Source organism: Galendromus occidentalis, unplaced genomic scaffold (assembly GCF_000255335.2).
Source record: "Galendromus occidentalis unplaced genomic scaffold, Mocc_1.1 scf7180000077487, whole genome shotgun sequence".
Taxonomy (NCBI): Eukaryota; Metazoa; Arthropoda; class Arachnida; order Mesostigmata; family Phytoseiidae; genus Galendromus; species Galendromus occidentalis.
Genome location: NW_003805475.1, coordinates 693,857 through 711,593, shown reverse-complemented (window position 1 = coordinate 711,593; position 17,737 = coordinate 693,857). Strand labels below are relative to the sequence as shown.

Below are 17,737 nucleotides of genomic sequence, written 5' to 3'. Positions count from 1 at the left end.
GAGTACCATCAAACACAACTCCACCAGATGATCGCTGGCGGCTAGATCGCTACAGCGACGAGCGAATGCGCAGCATTTAAACTCTCCATCTGAAGCGCAAATTAATCCCGATTCCGTCGGGTTAGCGACGTGTGAGGGTCACCATTTGATTGCGGGGAGATTTTTCCGACTCGCCGCCGATCGATCACACCCTCACGTCTTCTTGTCAAACCGCAGATGATGGCTGCAGCGATTGAGGCGAATGCTATCGGAACTCCGAGCACGCGCCGATGAGCCACCGACTGACCGGCAGCTGGCTGACCAGTGCTCCGCCAGCAGATCGCGAACTCTGCCGGAAACCGTCGCAATGCGAAGAACTTGAGGTGTTTCTTGGCAGCAAGCAGATCGTGAGTCGCACCTGGCGACGCAGAACGTTTGACGACCTAGATTTTTTTCTCTCGAACTGATAATCCAAACAGTGCCGCCCTAATTTACTCTGAAGGGGTCTACCGGGTAGACGATAATTCCCACAGCGAGGCGATAGTCTTTCGGGATGGGGGAGTTGAGAATGGGAATCTGAAATAACGAACAGGTTGTCGCTATTGGTCTTTTTCTCCGTGGATGACCGCGAGAAAATTTCCGCTCTTAGCGAGCTCGAGCACTTTTCTTCCTCTCCTAACGAGCTATCCCGAAGCTTTTGCCGTCATATTCTGGGTTACAGAGTATTCCCAATCACGAGACGGGTGACCTCCATGATTTCTGACTGAGAAGCATGAATCGGGATCCCGACAAATGGAGTGCCAAGCGACGTCGCTCGCCAATTCGTTATTAGAACAAGCAGCCCAGACAGAGAACGCCTGATCGGCTCGGATCTTGTTCCGTCGAATCCATAAGAAGTAGAGCGGGAGCCCCTCAATGAAAACAGAACAAATGATCGATTTCCAATGATCTGGATGCTTCTTTTTTCTTTCAAAAGGCACCTCTTGCGGAAAATGACAAGGACTTCCGCAAACCTCGTTTGGTCCGCACGACACGCTGCAATATCGGAACATATGAACGGGCTGGGGATAATCAATCATTTTCTCGAAGAGGTTTGCGGAAGTCTCTGTCATTTTCCGTGACTGACAATTAGTGCCAGTTAATACCGAACAGGAGCGATCTCTTAAATGCTCTCACAATTGAATGACAGTGAATGAAAAGCGAGGGGGAAACAAGCTCTTTTTCCCAGCAGAGGGAAACATTCACTCTTGTCATTCAAGCCGCTCTCCCCCCGGTCTTTTAGAATGAGTCCTCCATCTATCGATCAGCTCCGAGACAGCAGTACCTCGACTCGGAAGGGCGTGCTCCGAAGTTAGAGTCTAATCCGATTCGAGTTCGTAGCCAGCCTCATCTGAAGCGGGAGCTGTCTCCCGCCGCCCCCCTCGAATCCGGAGACGCTCGTTGGGAGCAGTCCTTCGTGGAAGCACACGGAACGTTCCGCCTTTCATCTTTCTGAACGCCCAAGATTCCTCCCCGTATTCGAGGTTCCCCAGCAGTTATGCCAATAGAGGAACTCCAGCTTCCACTAAGGACCTGGTCGAGGCTCGAGGGGAACGTCATATGTCCGACGAGCCTCGTCGCCTGAGCGGATTCGGGAGTGGATCAATTGATTGGTCGATTGAAGAACGGTCCGTGAGCGACTCATGACGATACAGATGATCGGTAAGCATAAGTATTGATTTCCACATTGATGAAAAAATCTTCTCCGTAAATAGCAACAGTTCTTTGCCCGACTATATTTTCAATAAATAAAGCATTTGAGGAGACAGAAACGCAGTTGGAAAACTTTCACTCATTCACGGCGAACCACAGTCATCCGGACTAGAATTTCTCCCCCCGCTCGTCTAGAGTTTACAGATGATGTCCCGAATTTTCTCGTAAGTCTCGTGCTTCTTCTTGCTCTGGACCATCTCCTGATCTGTGTACTGTTGCTTGTTCAGTTTGCCGGCGATGAATTTCTCGAGAATTGACACTTGGTAGTTTAGGGTGTCTCGGAGAATTTTGTCCAGCTTATTCAGCTCGGCTATGGTTTCGAGAGCAGCGTTCATTGCCCCAGCCTTCGCTTCCTCTTCGTGTTGAGCAAACTCTTCCGAGATGAGCTTCTGCGTTGGGAGATTCTTCTTCAGGGAAGCTTCGAATCCCGCCTGGTCCTTGGATAGTTTGAACTTCGCTAGACTCTGATCAATAGCCGCGTAGATCGCATCCCGTCGGTCTTGAGAGCGCGCGATGCGCTCCTGCAGTGAGAGGAGCTTCCATTTCTGCTCCTGATTCGGGTCGCTACGGATGGAGAAGTCCAAGCGGACGTAGATTATGACCGTCGTGAATAAAATGAAGAGAGCCACCGCGACCAGCAAGGGCTCTTGGAACATCCTCATTTTGTTGAACTTGTAGTGGACTTCGAGCGGTTGAATGTGGTCCTCAACGAGGTTCTGTTTACTGAGGACGACAACAACGCGACCCGTCGTATCCAAATAGGTGTAATGTCTTTCGTCCGGGTGTCTCTGTGCTGAGAAGGGGAGTTTCAGGCGGATTTCCCTAGAGCCTTCAGGCAGAACGATCTTGACGACAGCGTTGTCGATCACGGCGTCGTCGAAGATGTGGTCAATGAAGTTTATCTTAAGGACAAAACCGTCAACTCCGTCGTGCAGGAGGAAATCGGTCGTGGGAACAGAATATCCGAGGAGGTAGTGGGTTTTCCAGCCTCCAAACAACGGGAAGCGAGGTCGGAGCTCAACTTCAACCGCATCGAAGCGCTTCCGGAGGTGGGACGTCGAAATATTCCCTGGAATAGGAGAGCAAATTCATAGGATGAAGAATGGAAGATTCAGGTAATATAACCAACTCGAATTCAACGATCGTCTAGTCTTCCTCCACGGAAAAAACTCGAGGGGGCGAAGTCCTACTCACCGATCTCGTCCCTATAGTACACATCCCTGGCTCCGGACGGTAAGAAAGTTTTGAAAGTTTTCACCGCGGCTGAGGGACTCATCTCTCGTTGGAAGTCGTATCGGCTGAAGCTGCCCTTCAAACGAGCACCTTCGTGTTTGACGTCGACGGTCTCCTCGACCTGAACCGTTCCCCAGTGAGAAACCTCGATCCATCGTTTTAGGTTCTTCACAACTAAGAAAGAATTCTGGTTTTCGTAATGGACCTTGAACGGTTCTTTGGTCAGAGCCGCGATCTTCAGGTAGGGTCCGTAGGTCACAGAGGAGTCCGATTGAGCGTTTGGTTTCAGCGTATTGGTGTAACTTTCAACGCGGTTCGATGCAAGCTTGACTTTGGTCGTTTGCTTGGCCGTGGTATACGGCGAGAAGAGATAATGATTCCCTCTGTAGATGACCAACTGCTTCTCGTCCTGTTGCACTTCCGACGGGAACGGCTCCAGCCAGTGCGTCAAGACGTAGACGAAATCAAGCTTGATGGTCTTGCCCGGCGATATCGATGTTGGTAAGGTGACTTTGTACAAGGCGACGCTGAAAAGAACGATTTCATTGAATTCGAGTGTTTCACTCCGAGAGAAACGCCGGAAAGAGAGCGAAATTCGCGGTGAGGAAGGGCATCCCGACTCGGACGAACAAGGGAGCATTGAAACTTCCCCATGGAATCGAGCTGATGCGATTCGAATCGCGCGAATCGAACGTGTCGTAGGGTAACAAAGCTGCGGAAACCAGGAAATGAGTCTCCGCAGTGAAATGCCCAACGTTTCTTTCGGAGAATCTTTGGTAGGAGAGGCTCAGGCCAGAACGCACTCCGTGTGTTTGTCTCCGGCACCACTCATATCTAGCCGTACGAATATTCGACTATACTTGGAGTACAAAGGCACAAAGTTCAGGGGCAGATCCTTGTACTGAAACATCCAAAATTGCTTTCGGAGGATATCTGTCGGGGGCGTTCTACGCGAAGCATCCCTCGTATGATATTCTCCCAAGATACTGATTCTTCCCCGACTTCGAGCCTTGATTCGCCGATTCGTGGGATTGATCCTTGTATCAGTCAAGGATCAATCCTCAACACACTAGCGATTCCCTGTGCCTCGTAACATCTATGTATCGAATAGGGAGGAACCGTAGGATGAATCAGGTTGAACTTTCCGAGCGCTCCCGTGGTTGTATTCGGGGCTCCTTCCGAATATTCATGCAAGGCTACACGATCGACTCCACTGACGATCAAACATCAACTTCCACGAAGTTTCGAGAACTCACTCTTTCGTAGATGCAGCTTTGTCGAGAACGACACCGAGGGGTATGGACTCGCTCTGGAAGAAACGATCCCATTAACTAAGGGGAGCCTATCGCCGTGAAATCGACAACAGGTCGCGAAATGAGAGTACCTAGTTCCCAACGGATGACTTTAGTGATTTCCATTGCTCGGAGTTTCAGACTCACCGTGGCTGATATGTAGCTCAATTGTTTGGCTTCATCAGCGTCTATCGCTACATGGTAACTCGAAGCTGCGGCAGCTCCTTTATTTTCCGCGGTGATTTTTGCTGTGACGCGAACCAATTGAGACGATACGTCTATATTCCTCTCAACGTTGACGTTCTCGAATTGCTTAACGGTTTGGGCGGTCACAAGCCCCCAGCAGCCCAGAAGCACGACCGCTGCAACGCGGAGCATTTTTCCGTCGCGGAAAAATCGATTTGTGAAGATTCGGCCAGACTCCACAAATCTTCAACAACAGAGATCGTTCCCAGGTGACGGCCACCGACGACACATCAGCAGAGACGCCGGTTGTTTGTTATGCAGGACACGCTGCCGCAAGGGTGCCCGCACTGGGATTTCAGATAAACAGTTCCCTTAGTCGGTGTGGAGAGGCGGCGAATCGATCGACAATCCGGTTCGTGAGAAGAGCCCACCGGTACGAGTTCAACTCCAGGGTGGAAATGGAGTCAATGAATGTGCGACGGGGAAAGACCTCGAAGGAGGATCTACTGTCAATTCATTCACGGAGATTGCTGCTGAGGATGATCTTTGATGACGGCAGGAGATCGAATCAGGCGCTTCCATCCTTCCTCTGACCGCTCGCCGCCCGAAGTCGGTAGCGGCTAGCTGGGCTCGTCCGGAGTGCGGTTGAGAGCGCGACAGAGACCAGCGGAGCTCGAGCGGACTCGAGCCGCACTCTGGATTCTGGATCCTCCTCTTGGATCTTTCCACAGGATGCTCGTGTTGGCGTCGGCAGGATCAGGGCTCTGGCCCCATTGAGATACGGTACTTCTGTCCCATCTCGTGATCAGTTGCGTGATCGGTTGGTGGGCATTCGGAGCTTTCGGGAATTCTTCTCGGAAGATCTCGAATCCATTTGAATATTGACAGCAGAAGCTTGGACGGAGTCGAACTAGGCTCGCGTCCCTCTGAGGGAGAGGAGAGGGTACCTCCTTTAAGGAGCCGGTGGCGGGAGTTGGCCGCTTCCGATTGAAGGCGAGGAAGGTAGAGATCTCAGCTGTCACATGAGATGGGTAGGAGCCGGCCCGAGATACAATCATGATTGCTTCCGAGCGCCCATCTCTCCTGCTGCCCAAAACCAAGGGAGCGACCGACAATCATGCTCGGACCCGTGGCAAACCGATTCCGCATCCGCATTTTGGCGCCATTTCGGCTGCTCGACACCGCTCTGCTCCTCTTCTCGACCGTCGAACATATACGCGAGTTTTTCTCCCCGGCCGTGTTTATCTCAAATTGAATTGAGTTCTGAAACGGATTTTCACGCGGCATGGGAGGTGATTCGACGAACCGCGACCTGCGGCAGGCTTTGATAGAGACCTTACGTCAATTACAAATTGCGGACTCCAATGTCAGAAGCCAGGCCGAAGCGAAAGCCAAGGCACTTGAAGTTACCGACGGTGAGTGCGCATTTCTCTGGAGTGAGCTTCTCCCGGATCGATCCGGAGGGCAGTTTCTCCTCGGTGTGGAGTTTTCTCCAGGGTGAAACGTCTTCGTCCAGGTGCCAGAACTCCAGTGGTGGGCTGTCTCCCTCCGACTCCCGAGTGCTCAATGAATGGAAGTTAGACACCGTGTTGACTTCGGATCGTCGAAGAAGGCCACCGCTGGCTGCTTCGGATTGCAATGAAGAAAACCACATCCAGTTCCACTTCTCTTGAGGATAATTCTTTTGATTGCTTTCAGACTACGCGATCCATCTTTGCGAAATTATTTTGGATTCCAATCTGGACTTCGCATCCCGTCAGCTAGGCTCCGTTCTCCTGAAACAATATGTCGATGTGCATTGGTCGGTCGACGCTGAACAGTTTATTCTGCCCGAGTGTCCGAGCAAGACGAAGGAGCAAGTCCGAACGATTCTCCCTCTGGGTCTCAAGGCGAGTTTCCGATGAGTCCATGCTTTCGAGCATGACGGGGTTCGGCACCCCTGCGACAGGAGGAGCGATCGGAGGGAAGGATGTCCCCCGGTCGCTCGGCCCCAATCTTCCTATCTACAAATCGAAGCCTCGTTCTCCGAAAGCCGTGCTCGATAGCGGAGCCATGTCATTGAGATTTTGTATCTTCACCCTCTAGGAACCTCACAACAAACTTCGCTCAACTATCGCTTACGCCATATCCACGATCGCACATTATGATTGGCCCGAGAACTGGGCTCAATTATTCATCGTACTCATGCAGGCTCTGAAATCGAATGAACCCCACGCGGTAGACGGTGCCATGCGCGTACTCACAGGTGAGTGCGCCACGGTCAGGGGATGGACAGGCTTGAAATTTCCCGGTCGCGGGGCGGCGCTGAGCTCGATTGGAAGAGGCAACGAGCGCCGACAGCGATCGCCTTTCCCCGTCTTCGTTCCGTCTTGAAATCAAGTTCTGCCTGCATTTCCAGAGTTCAGTCGGGACATAACAGAGGCTCAGATGGTCCTGATGGTTCCTACAGTCCTCCCGGAGATGTACAATCTGCTCACCAGTCCTTCGGCGAGCATAAAAGTGAAGTCGAGATCGATACAAATATTCTCGACATGTGCCGTGGTGAGTTGGGAAGGATCTCGTCCGCCCTCGACGGAATCCAATTGGACCCGAACACAATCTGGATTCCTCTTTTCCGGAAACGAACCTTCTTGATGCATATCCCATCCTCCTCAGATGCTCTCGTCCATGGCCCACGTTGACAAGAGTGTCATCAAGACCCACCTCAATCCGGCGTTGCCCAACTTCATGAAAGCCTTCGTCGAGATTCTCTCGGTGCCGACCGCCCAGGTCTTCCATCCTGCACTGAAGATCGAAGTACTGAAATGTCTCACCGAAATAGCTCGTCACAGTCCGCGCAGCTTACAGGCATTCCTCGGGGATATCCTCGGACCGGTCTGGGCGACTTTGACCGAGACGGCCGCAGTTTACGTGAAAACCCAGGTCAACAACACCGAGGATTTGGACACGGATGTAGATTCAGATGGTTAGGAACGTCGTCAATGATTGCAAGAGCGAAAATGCGCCCCCTAGGTCTGCTGATCTGTAGTGACGAACACACTCGTTTGCTCCTGCTCAACGAAACGCTATCGTTTCTCGGACAATTAGAGGCATGGAATCGGCTACATGGGGTGGGGTTATTGAATCCTCGATCGAGCTCAGTCGTTCTCCCATTCTTCAGGTGAAATGTACTGCCTTTCGACCTTGATTCAATCGATTTTCGAGTTTGTGCAAGCGCTGGTCGAGAGCCCGAAACTCAAGGATCCGGTGCACAAAGGAATGGATGAGCTACTCTTCTATCTCATCATATACATGCAGGTGGGTATTCAACTATCCCATCTCCCCACGCCGATTCTGTCTGATCGCGAGCCCCTCCTGAGGAAATTCGATTTCGGAGCTAAACTGACGTCACGTTTTCCATCGTGAATCTCTCAAGGTCACCGAAGAGAAAATGCAAGGCTGGCTGGAAGACCCTGACAAGTTCGTCGAAGAAGAGGATGAAGAAACATTCGCCTACGGTGTGCGGATTTCCGCTCTCGAAGTGCTGCTTGCTCTGATAGCAGAATTCGAGGACGATTGCGTCCTGCCCATTTGCTCAGCCGTCACCCGCCAACTTTCCGAGGCGGCTACGCTCCGCACGGCCAACAGCCCATTCTGGTGGAAACTTCATGAAGCTTCGATGTTTGCTCTACAAAACATGTCAGGGTTACTGACGAACCAGTACCACTCGAAGAAAATGCCACAACAATTCGATTTGGTGAGACGTCGAGGTTCCATGTCGAGCGATTCGCATGCAATCAAACTCATCGATTCGGAATCCTCATGCGGAGCTGTCCATTCCAGAGCTCAATGCTGGAGACTGTCGTCGCGGAGGATATGAATCTGCCGGGTGCCAATACTTTCCTCGTCGGCCGATGTCTCTGTTTCGCTTCAAAGTTCCCTTCTTGTATGCAACAGTCTGTGTTACAGAGGTATGAGAGGTGTTTCCTTCCTCGGTATGCACACATACTCCGGAAACTGAGCAATGGGATGGCGGTTCGATCGGATGCGTTAATTCAGCTTTTCCGCTTTGCAGCTATTTAAGCACGACAGTGACCGCACTTCAGCCCTCACAACCGGCAGTTCTCCGGATTTCCGCGGTGAAGGCGCTGTATGGTTTCTGTGATTACTTAAAGAGCAAACGAGCAGGCGCCTTGATTCTTCCCTTCCTCGGACCCTCGATTGACGGACTTCTCCTCATGGCGGAGCAAGCCACTCCGGAAGCTCTATCACTCGTTTTAGAAGCTCTCACGCTTGTCATATCGGTAGGAGCAACATTCTCCATCCTCGCTGTCGACCCCCGGGCCCCCTGCGGCTTGAACGAATTGTCAAGGAAACGTTCCCCCCCATGCTCACCCCACGCTTGATCCTCTGTTGAAATTCCAGATCGACGCCGACTTCACTGTGATGGTGGAGCCGAAAGTCACTCCGTTAGCGATCGGAGTTTTCCTCAAATACAGTAACGACAACGTCCTGGTGTCGTTAAGTCAGGACATTTTCAAAGAATTATCGAGAACGCCCGGATGTGCAGCTCAGCTTCTCCAGCGGCTTCTCCCTATGCTTATCGAAATCCTGACCTCATCTGACAACAAAATGCCGTCATCCATGCACGGCGTGAGTAGTCGCCGAGATATAATCGCCGAATTAGTCTGGCTCGATTCTCCCAATTCTACTCCTTATCTTCTCTGGACGGCATGATATTCATCCCGCTCCTCCGCAGGTGGCTCTGGATGTTCTCGCGACACTCGTGAAGTATTCGTCACCGCCACTCTGTGAAGCTCTCATTAATCAAGGGTTCCCCGCTTGCGTCGCGTACGTGCTCTCGACCGACGACATCACATGCATGCAGAACGGCGGCGAATGCTTGAGGGCCTACGTTCTCAACGGGTATCCTCAGCTCGTTCAGTGGAGGGACGAGCGTGGTCAGAACGGAATGCATTTGGTTCTGCAGGTGAGTGATCAAGGCCTGTCGAGCTCGCAAAGGTCGTGGGCGAGGTTCCGGCGGTGCGCTCCGAATGAGAGAAATTGCTTTCTTCTCTCGCTCGTCGTCGGTCAGATCGAATTCTTTCGGCAGATATGCGAGCATTTGATGGATCCCAAAGCTCCGGAATCAGCTGCAGCTCTCGTGGGCCGACTTGTCAGCACCGTGGTCTCGCAAGGGATGGGTGACTTGGGCCAAGAAGGCATAGAAATGCTCTTGCGGACGGTGCTCAGCAAGCTCCTGCACACCGAGACTCTTTCGGTGGCTCAAAATCTCATTCTGGTGTTCGCTCGTCTCGTCCATTCCGATCTCCCTGCGTTGCTGAATTTCCTCTCCTCCGTTCCCGGTCCGAAGGGGGAATCAGCTCTGGCGTACGTCTTGACCGAATGGTGCAGCAAGCAGAATTTGTTCTTCGGTCACAACGACACGAAGGTCACGATGTTGGCTCTGGCGAAATTAGTGGAATACGCTCTGAGCGAAAACGACGAGAGGCTCCTCAACATAACGGTCAAAGGGGATGAAATCGTCGATCTCAACCACGTGGGCTCGAAGACGAGGTCGCAGACGGCCAGAAATCCCGTGCAGTGGACCGAAATACCCGTCGTAGTCAAGATGTATAAACTTGTTCTTAGAGAACTTTTCCAACAAAGCGAGGAAGCTTGGCAGGATGACGACGAGGAGACAGATTCCGAAGGCGAGATCGAAAACAGCGGCCCGGGACACGTAAGCGCAAGAGCCGAATAGAATATCGATCGAATGATACATGATCCGATCATAATCTTATTTGAAGGGAGCGCACCTCAAGTCGATTTGTTCGGCTCCATTCCAGGTGTTCGAGGGGCTCGATGCCGATGTCGCAGAAGTTCTCCGCGGCATGGAGAGCGGTGGATACGATGACATGGACGACGACGATCCGGAACGGCGGAGCGACCCGATGTATCAGATCGACCTCAAAAAATACCTTTCGGAATTCATCCGCAACATCATTCGACTGCCTTGTTATTCAACTTTCAGCCAACATCACACGCCAGCAGAGAAGACGGCTCTGGCTGCCATGGGTCTTTCCGTGTGAGGAAGCGCGGGGTTTAGAAAAAATAAATTCATTCGGGTCCTGTTAAGGTCCACCAGGGACTCTCAACATTATGGGTCATGAGGCTGTGACTGTCGGTGCTCTCATCGGAATTCGGAAAGCTCGGAGGAAGTGACGAAGGTTGGTTCCCTTTGCAAATATCAAGACTTAGGAACGAAATTCTGTGAACGATATCTACTGTCACTCTCGAAAAAGCCGGAGCTTCGCGACGCTTGCCGGAATGTACATGTTAAAGCGTAGTCCTCTCGGAGGAACGTCCGACCTGAGCTGTTGGAATGAGTGACGCACCCTGTTTCCTGGAATAAAGACGACGTTGGGGATGATTGCCTGGTGTTCTTCCTTCTGTTTTATCGGGGACGCTGACTCCGAAAACGTGTGGAGCAAATTTTAATCCTCTCGGCGTGTATCGTGGGTCCAGGGTCTCAATAGGTTTCCTTGATGGTCGTACAATCAGATGGAAATCCGCCTGGATGGAGGCCGTTTCTTGTGGAGGCCGTCTCCTGCTGCTCCCCGATATCGGAGGTCACATTGGGAGAGGCGTCCGCTTTCACTGGCGCATTCCACCAATACAGCAATCCTCTTGGATTAGCATCGTGTTGCGGATAGACTGCGCATTTTGAAAGCGTATCGTGCATTAGCTCTGATCCCATCGAGACAGTGAGAGGAATCGAATAACGACTGCGTGACGGCTTGCACGGCAATTCGCCCGCGTCCGCCGATTGGAGAATTTCTCTTCGACCATAAGTTGAGGGAGTGGTATGTTTTCTTCGGTATGCTTCGATCATCAAGCTTTGTTTGGGGAACGGTCATCGTGCCAACATGGTTCTAGTCACGATACGTATCAGGAATCACTCTGGCAATAGAGAAATTTTTCTGCGCAAGGATCGACAGCCGAAAGTTCTTCCGAGCGAAGACACGCAAGATCTGATTGTGTCTTGGCTCGAGCCAGTATTCTGCTGCGCGAGTGTCGCTCCGTTCCTCTCGGGATCGAGAGGCCTCGGGGCAAAGGAGTACCAATGATTTCCCATGATTCAGTCTCTGAGAGAAGTTCTCCAGGATCAGTAGTATTCAATATCAATAGATCAAAAAACAAGAATCGTCGGAGAAGTTCTCTACCGTCCGGTAGCAATCCGCTCAAGGCACCAAGATCGCCCGCGAAAATCCCTTATGGATGGACCGGTAGACGCAACTCATAGGGAACCTCAGATTTATCGAGGCATGATTCTTCTCGAATGTTGCGACTGAAATACTCTGAAATGATTGGAGACAAACGAGAGGGAATCTTATCGACGTTCTGACCACGATATCAAGGAACCCTGGCCCGGACACCACCGGAACGCGGTACGCCGCTGCACGAAAGCAAATACCGGAGCGGTCCCAAACAACTCGGAGTGAAGTAGATGCCGAAGCGACCGGTCTTCTGAGGATATCACGAGTCGGCTCTGCAGTCTGTGAAGACTGCAACATCTGGTCGCGGGACACACAATGCGCTTTCTTCAAAACAAGTTCGCTCCTCTCTCCACTCGGAGACAGCACCGCTGAAGATCCGAAAACTCACACGCCGAAAAAACGAGACTTCAGCAGGAGAATCTTTGGGCTTCTCGATGTACTTCCAATCATAACTTGAGCAAAGTCACACATAAAGGATGACAAAGCTCCAGATGAGCATGCGGGTTCTTCGCCGCGCGCCGAGTCTTCGTCAAAGCTGTGAGTTCTACTTGACTTGTGAGCGTTTCTGTCTCGGAAAATTTGGCTTCCCCTAGGATGCTCAGAGCTTTTCTACCGTCGAATATCACCAAGAATCATCTTGAAGCAGCTCTGTTCTCGAAAAAATTTCAGCTTCGCTCAGTGTACGATGTCCCGTCGCAGAAACAGCAACTTCACAGCATTCGCCCCGAGACGAAGCGAATGAGCCGGTTCGACCCTTCGAGGAGATCCCCGGCCCACAACCCTTGCCGATCGTGGGGAATATATGGAGATACATTCTACCGTTCGGTGAGAGAAAAGAAGACTCGGTCGATTCGTCAGATTGATTAGGAGTCGCTCCCGATCATAATCCGATGTGCCTATACGATCCATCAGGTGGCTTCGATATCACTAAGATGCACTTGAACGCCGCGAAATTAAAGAGAGAGTTCGGTAATTTGGTGCGAGAAAAAGTTGTCGCGGACCGGACTTTGGTGCACGTTTTCGATCCACGCGACATCGAGACAGTTTTCCGCAATGAGGGCCGGTATCCTACGAGACTGAGTCATCGAGCACTGTTGAAGTACCGCGAGCAGAGACCAAACACCTACCGGAACGGAGGAGTAATCCCGACGTTAGTAAAATAGCGTCCAAAAGCTTCGCTGAATTTAACCATCATCGTGATGTGATCCGGTTGAGAGTTTCCGAGACTACAGCCGAGTTTCGTTCCAGGAATGGAGCAGAATGGGCAGAGCTGCGACAGAAGTTCCAGATGCCCATGCTCCGCAAAGAGAGTTTAGAACTTTATCGAGACGGACTATTCGACGTGGCGGATGATGTTCTGGATATCTGCCACGAGTTCGGCTCGAAGGCGGAGAAAGATTTCGTGCCGACATTGTACGTTTGGGCGCTTGAAGGTTAGCAGAGTTGAAATTCATGACTGAAACTACCTGTCTTCAACGGTTCTCGAGAAACTGACACCTTCGGTGGCGTCTCCTTCCCCCAGCAACAGGTCTACTTGCCCTCAACACCCGACTTGGATGCGTGAAAGCACCTGAGGATCCATCGAGCCGTCAGCGGAGACTCATCGAAGCGGCCGCTGAGACCAACAGGGTCATAATGCTGACCGAGAACGGGCTACCCTTCTGGCGGTACTGGGACACTCCAACTTACAAGAAGCTCGTGAGAGCTCAGGACACGATGACAGTGTACGAGATCCCCCGTCGCTTACCGACGCCCCGGTCCCAGCGGGATCCAGAGTGATCCTACCAGGTTGGAAGTTCCAGGTCCTAAACTTCCCTTATCGACCTTGCAGAATTGTCAACCAGTACCTGGCGGAGAGTGAACCCGAAGCCGATAGCGATGAGTCCGCGACCGTACTCCAGCAATTCCTTTCTATGCCAGGAGACAAGCGCGATGTGTATACGATGATCACGGACATCTTCATGGCTGGAATCGATACGGCAAGTTCTCGAAACAGTATCTACGTATTCTGAGAATATCCGACGCGGCTGACTGGGCTGTCGAATGTCTGAGAGGTCACGCGATCCACCGACTTGTGGGCAACTGCTGACATTCGTATCGTTCCTTCTCGGATCAGACTGCGTACGCCATGACCTTCCTGCTGTATCACCTGGCCGTGAACCCTGAGTGCCAGAATCGACTCCGCGAGGAACTCCGAGCACTCTTCGATCGGGTGGAGAAACCGACACTGAGAGACTTAGATGCATGCTCATATCTCAGAGCTTGCACCCGGGAGAGCCATCGGCTCCTTCCTGTCGCTCTCGGAACCGGTCGAATTCTTGAGAATGATATCACTTTATCCGGGTATAACGTACCGGCAGGGGTAGGTTTCTCTAAAAGAACGTAGGCTCCGCGTATTCGAAGATCTGAAGCCTTCAGGTGACTTCAACCGAATGGAAACTTCCAGACCATGATCGTCCTCCACAATCAAACGACGTCGAGAGATCCTGAGCACTTTGTGGATCCCTCCGAGTTCCGGCCGGAGAGGTGGCTCCGGGTCGGAGGGAGCGAGGAGTGCCGTGGGAACCATCCTTTCGCATATCTCCCCTTCGGTTACGGTCCGAGAATGTGTATCGGAAGAAGATTCGCAGATAACACGATAAATGTTCTCATTTCAAAGGTGAGATCGATAATGATCATCAGGATGATTTTCATACCGCTTCGCCGAAGTCCAGCGGGAGGCCTAAGTCTAATTATTTTCTCCTTATTCAGATGATACTCGAATTCTCTATCGAATATCGTCATCACACACCGATGGACTGCTTCACTAAACTGATCAACGTTCCGGATCAGCCGCTGAAGCTGGCGTTCCTCAAAAATAAAGACCTTTGAATATTTCGACTCATAACAGAATGAACTTTAATTTCTCATGAGCTCCGCGCACAGGCGGTAGCGCGGAATGTCGATTCATAACGAACAAGCGAATCAGTCAGAGAGACTCGGGTTGAAACTCTAAGATATCACATTTATTTTCCGGCGTGAACGAAGGTGGAAAGCTGAGCTCGGAAATCTCCAACCAAAGACCATACACTCGTTCGCTTCGAAGTTATCCATGTGAAGCCTCTAGGAACCTATCTAAGCGTCACATCTTCCCGCGGAATCATTCACCTCGCAATAACAGAACTCACACCTTAAGATGAATCGTTCAATCACTACCTCCGAACATTCCCTTAGCTCTCTTGAGGATCGAGTCCTTGCTCGGATCGTAGGGAGCATCCTTCGAGGGGATCTCCAGCACGGCGGGGATCGAAGAAGTGTGTTTGTCGATTTCATGACGGATCATCTCGGCAACATTCTGATTTATGAGGATGATGGCTATATCGGAGCGCTTGACGAACGTTTTGAACGTTTCCTCAATCTCCGACACGGGGGTGTCTTTATCGACAACCTTGAAATTTGGTTGTCGCTCCTTGTTCATCTCGCCTAGAATTCAGAAAATACTTCCATCAGTTCCCGGAGGAAACCTGAGCCAGGGGTGCTCTATTTTTTCCTAGTCGACGTTCCGAGCGTCGGAAGAGTTCGATGCCTATGGCTCAAACGGGGATTAGAGAGAAAAAAGGCCACGAGAAAAAAGGCCATGAGAGAGCAGCCAGAGCCACTCCGTATTTTTTCGACCGAGACCTCCCCCACGGACTGGATTGGGAACTCACCGATGCCTCCCATGAGGAAACCGACGCAGGTTTCCTCATCACCAATAATCGAAATCAGCTTTCCGCGAGACGCCATCGTTCACGAGTTCCGTTCTGACGAGAGCACAAGACTAGGAGTCCGTGGTCTCGTGATCTCTGCTCATGGATGTGTGACAGCACCAGCTAAATGAGACGGATCATTGAGAGGATGAGCGAGGCGGGAGAGGAGCCTTCCGAGCGAACAGATTGAGGCATTTACTCCCTTCCCCCCTTACAGATCGGAAGAGTTCACGAAGTTCTCCTGACCTTATCTCCACGAGATTCCCCCGGAATATTCCGGATGAGCGATCCCGCTCCGGGCTAGATATCCCGTAAACACGACCTAATCGTCGGAACATGTGTTTTCGTTGGAGCCCCAGTCGGAGCGGCTGTGCGCGATTCGAAGGCTCCGAACTCGGCATGTTTATCAATCGTCTGAGGTGAAATCGCTGTGATTTCCAAGAAGTGCAAGAGTTCCGACACTCGCTCACACGGAGATCGCCATGCTCCGACCGAGGTCACCTTTCCTGGCGGGGCCGCTGGTCCGCTTGTCGGCGACATCGTCGAACTCACCCCCGATCGCCGATTCACGGAGGGTCAATGACAGCCCCGAGGAGCATCTCTCACAAGGTCTGGCGATGATTGCTCGAGGGATGTCCGAAGTCAGTCAGGCTCTATTGAAGTATGGCCTACCAGCGAGCTCGACATCTCCAGCGTCGTCGTCGCCGCGAACCGTTCTGAGTAGAATCGATGAAATTTCTCCGAAGGACTCCTTCGGCCTGAACAATTTGTGCGTCGTTATCGAAGGCCTCCGTCAGCTACTGGAAATGACAATCGAGTACAATCTGAGACAAGCCGTAGGCACTGCATCTCGGAAGGAACCGATAAAATCAAATGAGATTCTGGTGAAAGCAGTGAACGACACGAAACGATTCGAGACGATTTCCATCAAGGACCCGGGTCTTGGAGCGGCTTCCAAAGCGAAGAAAGTCCCGGCGACGAGATTCCGGAGAGCTCTGACCTACGGAGGACTTTTCGCCGGCCTCGGAGTCGGAACGGCGAGCGAGGTTGTGCGGAGACTGACATCGAACGATGAAGCTAAGAAACCTTTTCTGTTGAGTCAGGCCAACGCGAACCGCATTGTGGAGACTCTCTGTCAGGTTCGGGGTGCCGCTCTGAAGATCGGGCAGATACTCAGCATACAAGACAGTAAACTCGTACCGGAGGAGATATCTCAACTATTCATCCGGGTCCGAGACGCGGCTCATTACATGCCCAAATGGCAACTCAACCAAGTTCTGACGCGCGAACTAGGAGAAAACTGGAGGGAGAGGTTCGACAGCTTCGATGAGATGCCTTTCGCAGCGGCGAGCATCGGTCAAGTTCACCACGCAAGTTTCGAGGGTCGAGACGTTGCGATCAAAGTGCAATATCCGGGAGTGGCGCAAGGAATTAATTCTGACATCGACAATCTCATGATGGTTCTCAAGGTTTGGGATATTCTGCCGCGGGGGTTCTTCATCAACAATCTCGTCGAAGTCGCTCGCAGAGAGCTCGCCTGGGAAGTTGATTACCAGCGCGAAGCCGCGGCATCGAAGCGATTCAAAGAATTGCTTCAACACGAAGAGGTCTTCATGATACCCGAGGTCGTCGAGTCTATCACCACTAAGAGAGTGTTCGCGTCCGAATACGTCAAGGGCGTCCTGCCCGTCGATCGTTTGGAGAACGCGAGTCAGGGACTCCGGAATTATGTCGCGAAGAATCTTCTGCGGCTGACTCTGGAAGAGATTTTTGTTTATCGATTCATGCAAACCGATCCGAATTGGTCGAATTTCCTCTATCAGCCTGAGACAGAGAAGATCATCCTTCTGGACTTCGGCGCATCCCGAGGATACGATGTCGCCTTCATCGACCTGTACATGAAAATCATCGATGCCGCAACACGCGGCGACGTCGACACCATAGTGCGCCACTCCAAGGAAATCGGATTCCTCACGGGAGAAGAGGAGGAGCTCATGATCAAGGCTCATTGCGACGCCGTGCTCATCTTGGCTGAGGCTTTCACCGTGGACGAATTCGACTTCGGACGTCGGGAGACCGAAGAGAAAGTTTCTCAACTAGTGCCCATTATGCTCAAGCATCGGCTCAGTCCACCTCCGGAGGAGATCTACTCGATTCACAGGAAATTGTCCGGGATCTTCCTCCTCTGCGCGAAACTGAAGGCCAAGTTTGATTGTCGTCAACTCTATTTCGATATACTTGCGAATCTGAAGCACAGACGGGAAGCCGTCGAGCCCATACTCAGTCGTGAATTGTGATGGGAGGCTTG

The 17,737-nt window shown here is 51.8% G+C and overlaps 4 protein-coding genes across 4 annotated transcripts; 2 read left to right on the top strand and 2 right to left on the bottom strand.

Moving 5' to 3' along the window:
• Window positions 1-1,722: 1,722 nt before the first annotated feature.
• On the bottom strand, window positions 1,723-4,746 carry LOC100899716 (dolichyl-diphosphooligosaccharide--protein glycosyltransferase subunit 1). The gene is made up of 4 exons (XM_003745978.1): window positions 4,404-4,746; window positions 4,221-4,273; window positions 2,926-3,491; window positions 1,723-2,800 (listed from the first exon to the last, which is right to left on the bottom strand). The coding sequence occupies exons 1-4, from the start codon at window positions 4,632-4,634 to the stop codon at window positions 1,863-1,865; spliced, it is 1,788 nt and encodes a 595-aa protein (XP_003746026.1). The 5' UTR covers window positions 4,635-4,746; the 3' UTR covers window positions 1,723-1,862.
• Window positions 4,747-5,727: 981 nt separating this feature from the next.
• Window positions 5,728-10,559, top strand: Ipo9 (Importin 9). The gene is made up of 13 exons (XM_029112240.1): window positions 5,728-5,857; window positions 6,141-6,331; window positions 6,528-6,687; window positions 6,841-6,983; window positions 7,098-7,407; window positions 7,603-7,739; window positions 7,858-8,178; window positions 8,265-8,392; window positions 8,497-8,725; window positions 8,847-9,074; window positions 9,181-9,411; window positions 9,535-10,164; window positions 10,271-10,559. The coding sequence occupies exons 1-13, from the start codon at window positions 5,728-5,730 to the stop codon at window positions 10,511-10,513; spliced, it is 3,081 nt and encodes a 1,026-aa protein (XP_028968073.1). The 3' UTR covers window positions 10,514-10,559.
• Window positions 10,560-12,089: 1,530 nt separating this feature from the next.
• Coq8 (ubiquinone biosynthesis protein COQ8, mitochondrial) lies at window positions 12,090-17,726 on the top strand. Its single transcript, XM_029112239.1, has 10 exons — window positions 12,090-12,238; window positions 12,371-12,526; window positions 12,614-12,851; window positions 12,950-13,134; window positions 13,224-13,425; window positions 13,533-13,680; window positions 13,818-14,063; window positions 14,148-14,360; window positions 14,453-14,568; window positions 15,872-17,726. Exons 1-10 carry the CDS (start codon window positions 12,178-12,180, stop codon window positions 17,724-17,726), a joined length of 3,420 nt encoding a protein of 1,139 aa, XP_028968072.1. The 5' UTR covers window positions 12,090-12,177.
• Vha14-1 (V-type proton ATPase subunit Vha14-1) lies at window positions 14,583-15,541 on the bottom strand. The gene is made up of 2 exons (XM_018640544.1): window positions 15,391-15,541; window positions 14,583-15,163 (listed from the first exon to the last, which is right to left on the bottom strand). The coding sequence occupies exons 1-2, from the start codon at window positions 15,464-15,466 to the stop codon at window positions 14,886-14,888; spliced, it is 354 nt and encodes a 117-aa protein (XP_018496060.1). The 5' UTR covers window positions 15,467-15,541; the 3' UTR covers window positions 14,583-14,885.
• Window positions 17,727-17,737: the final 11 nt, after the last annotated feature.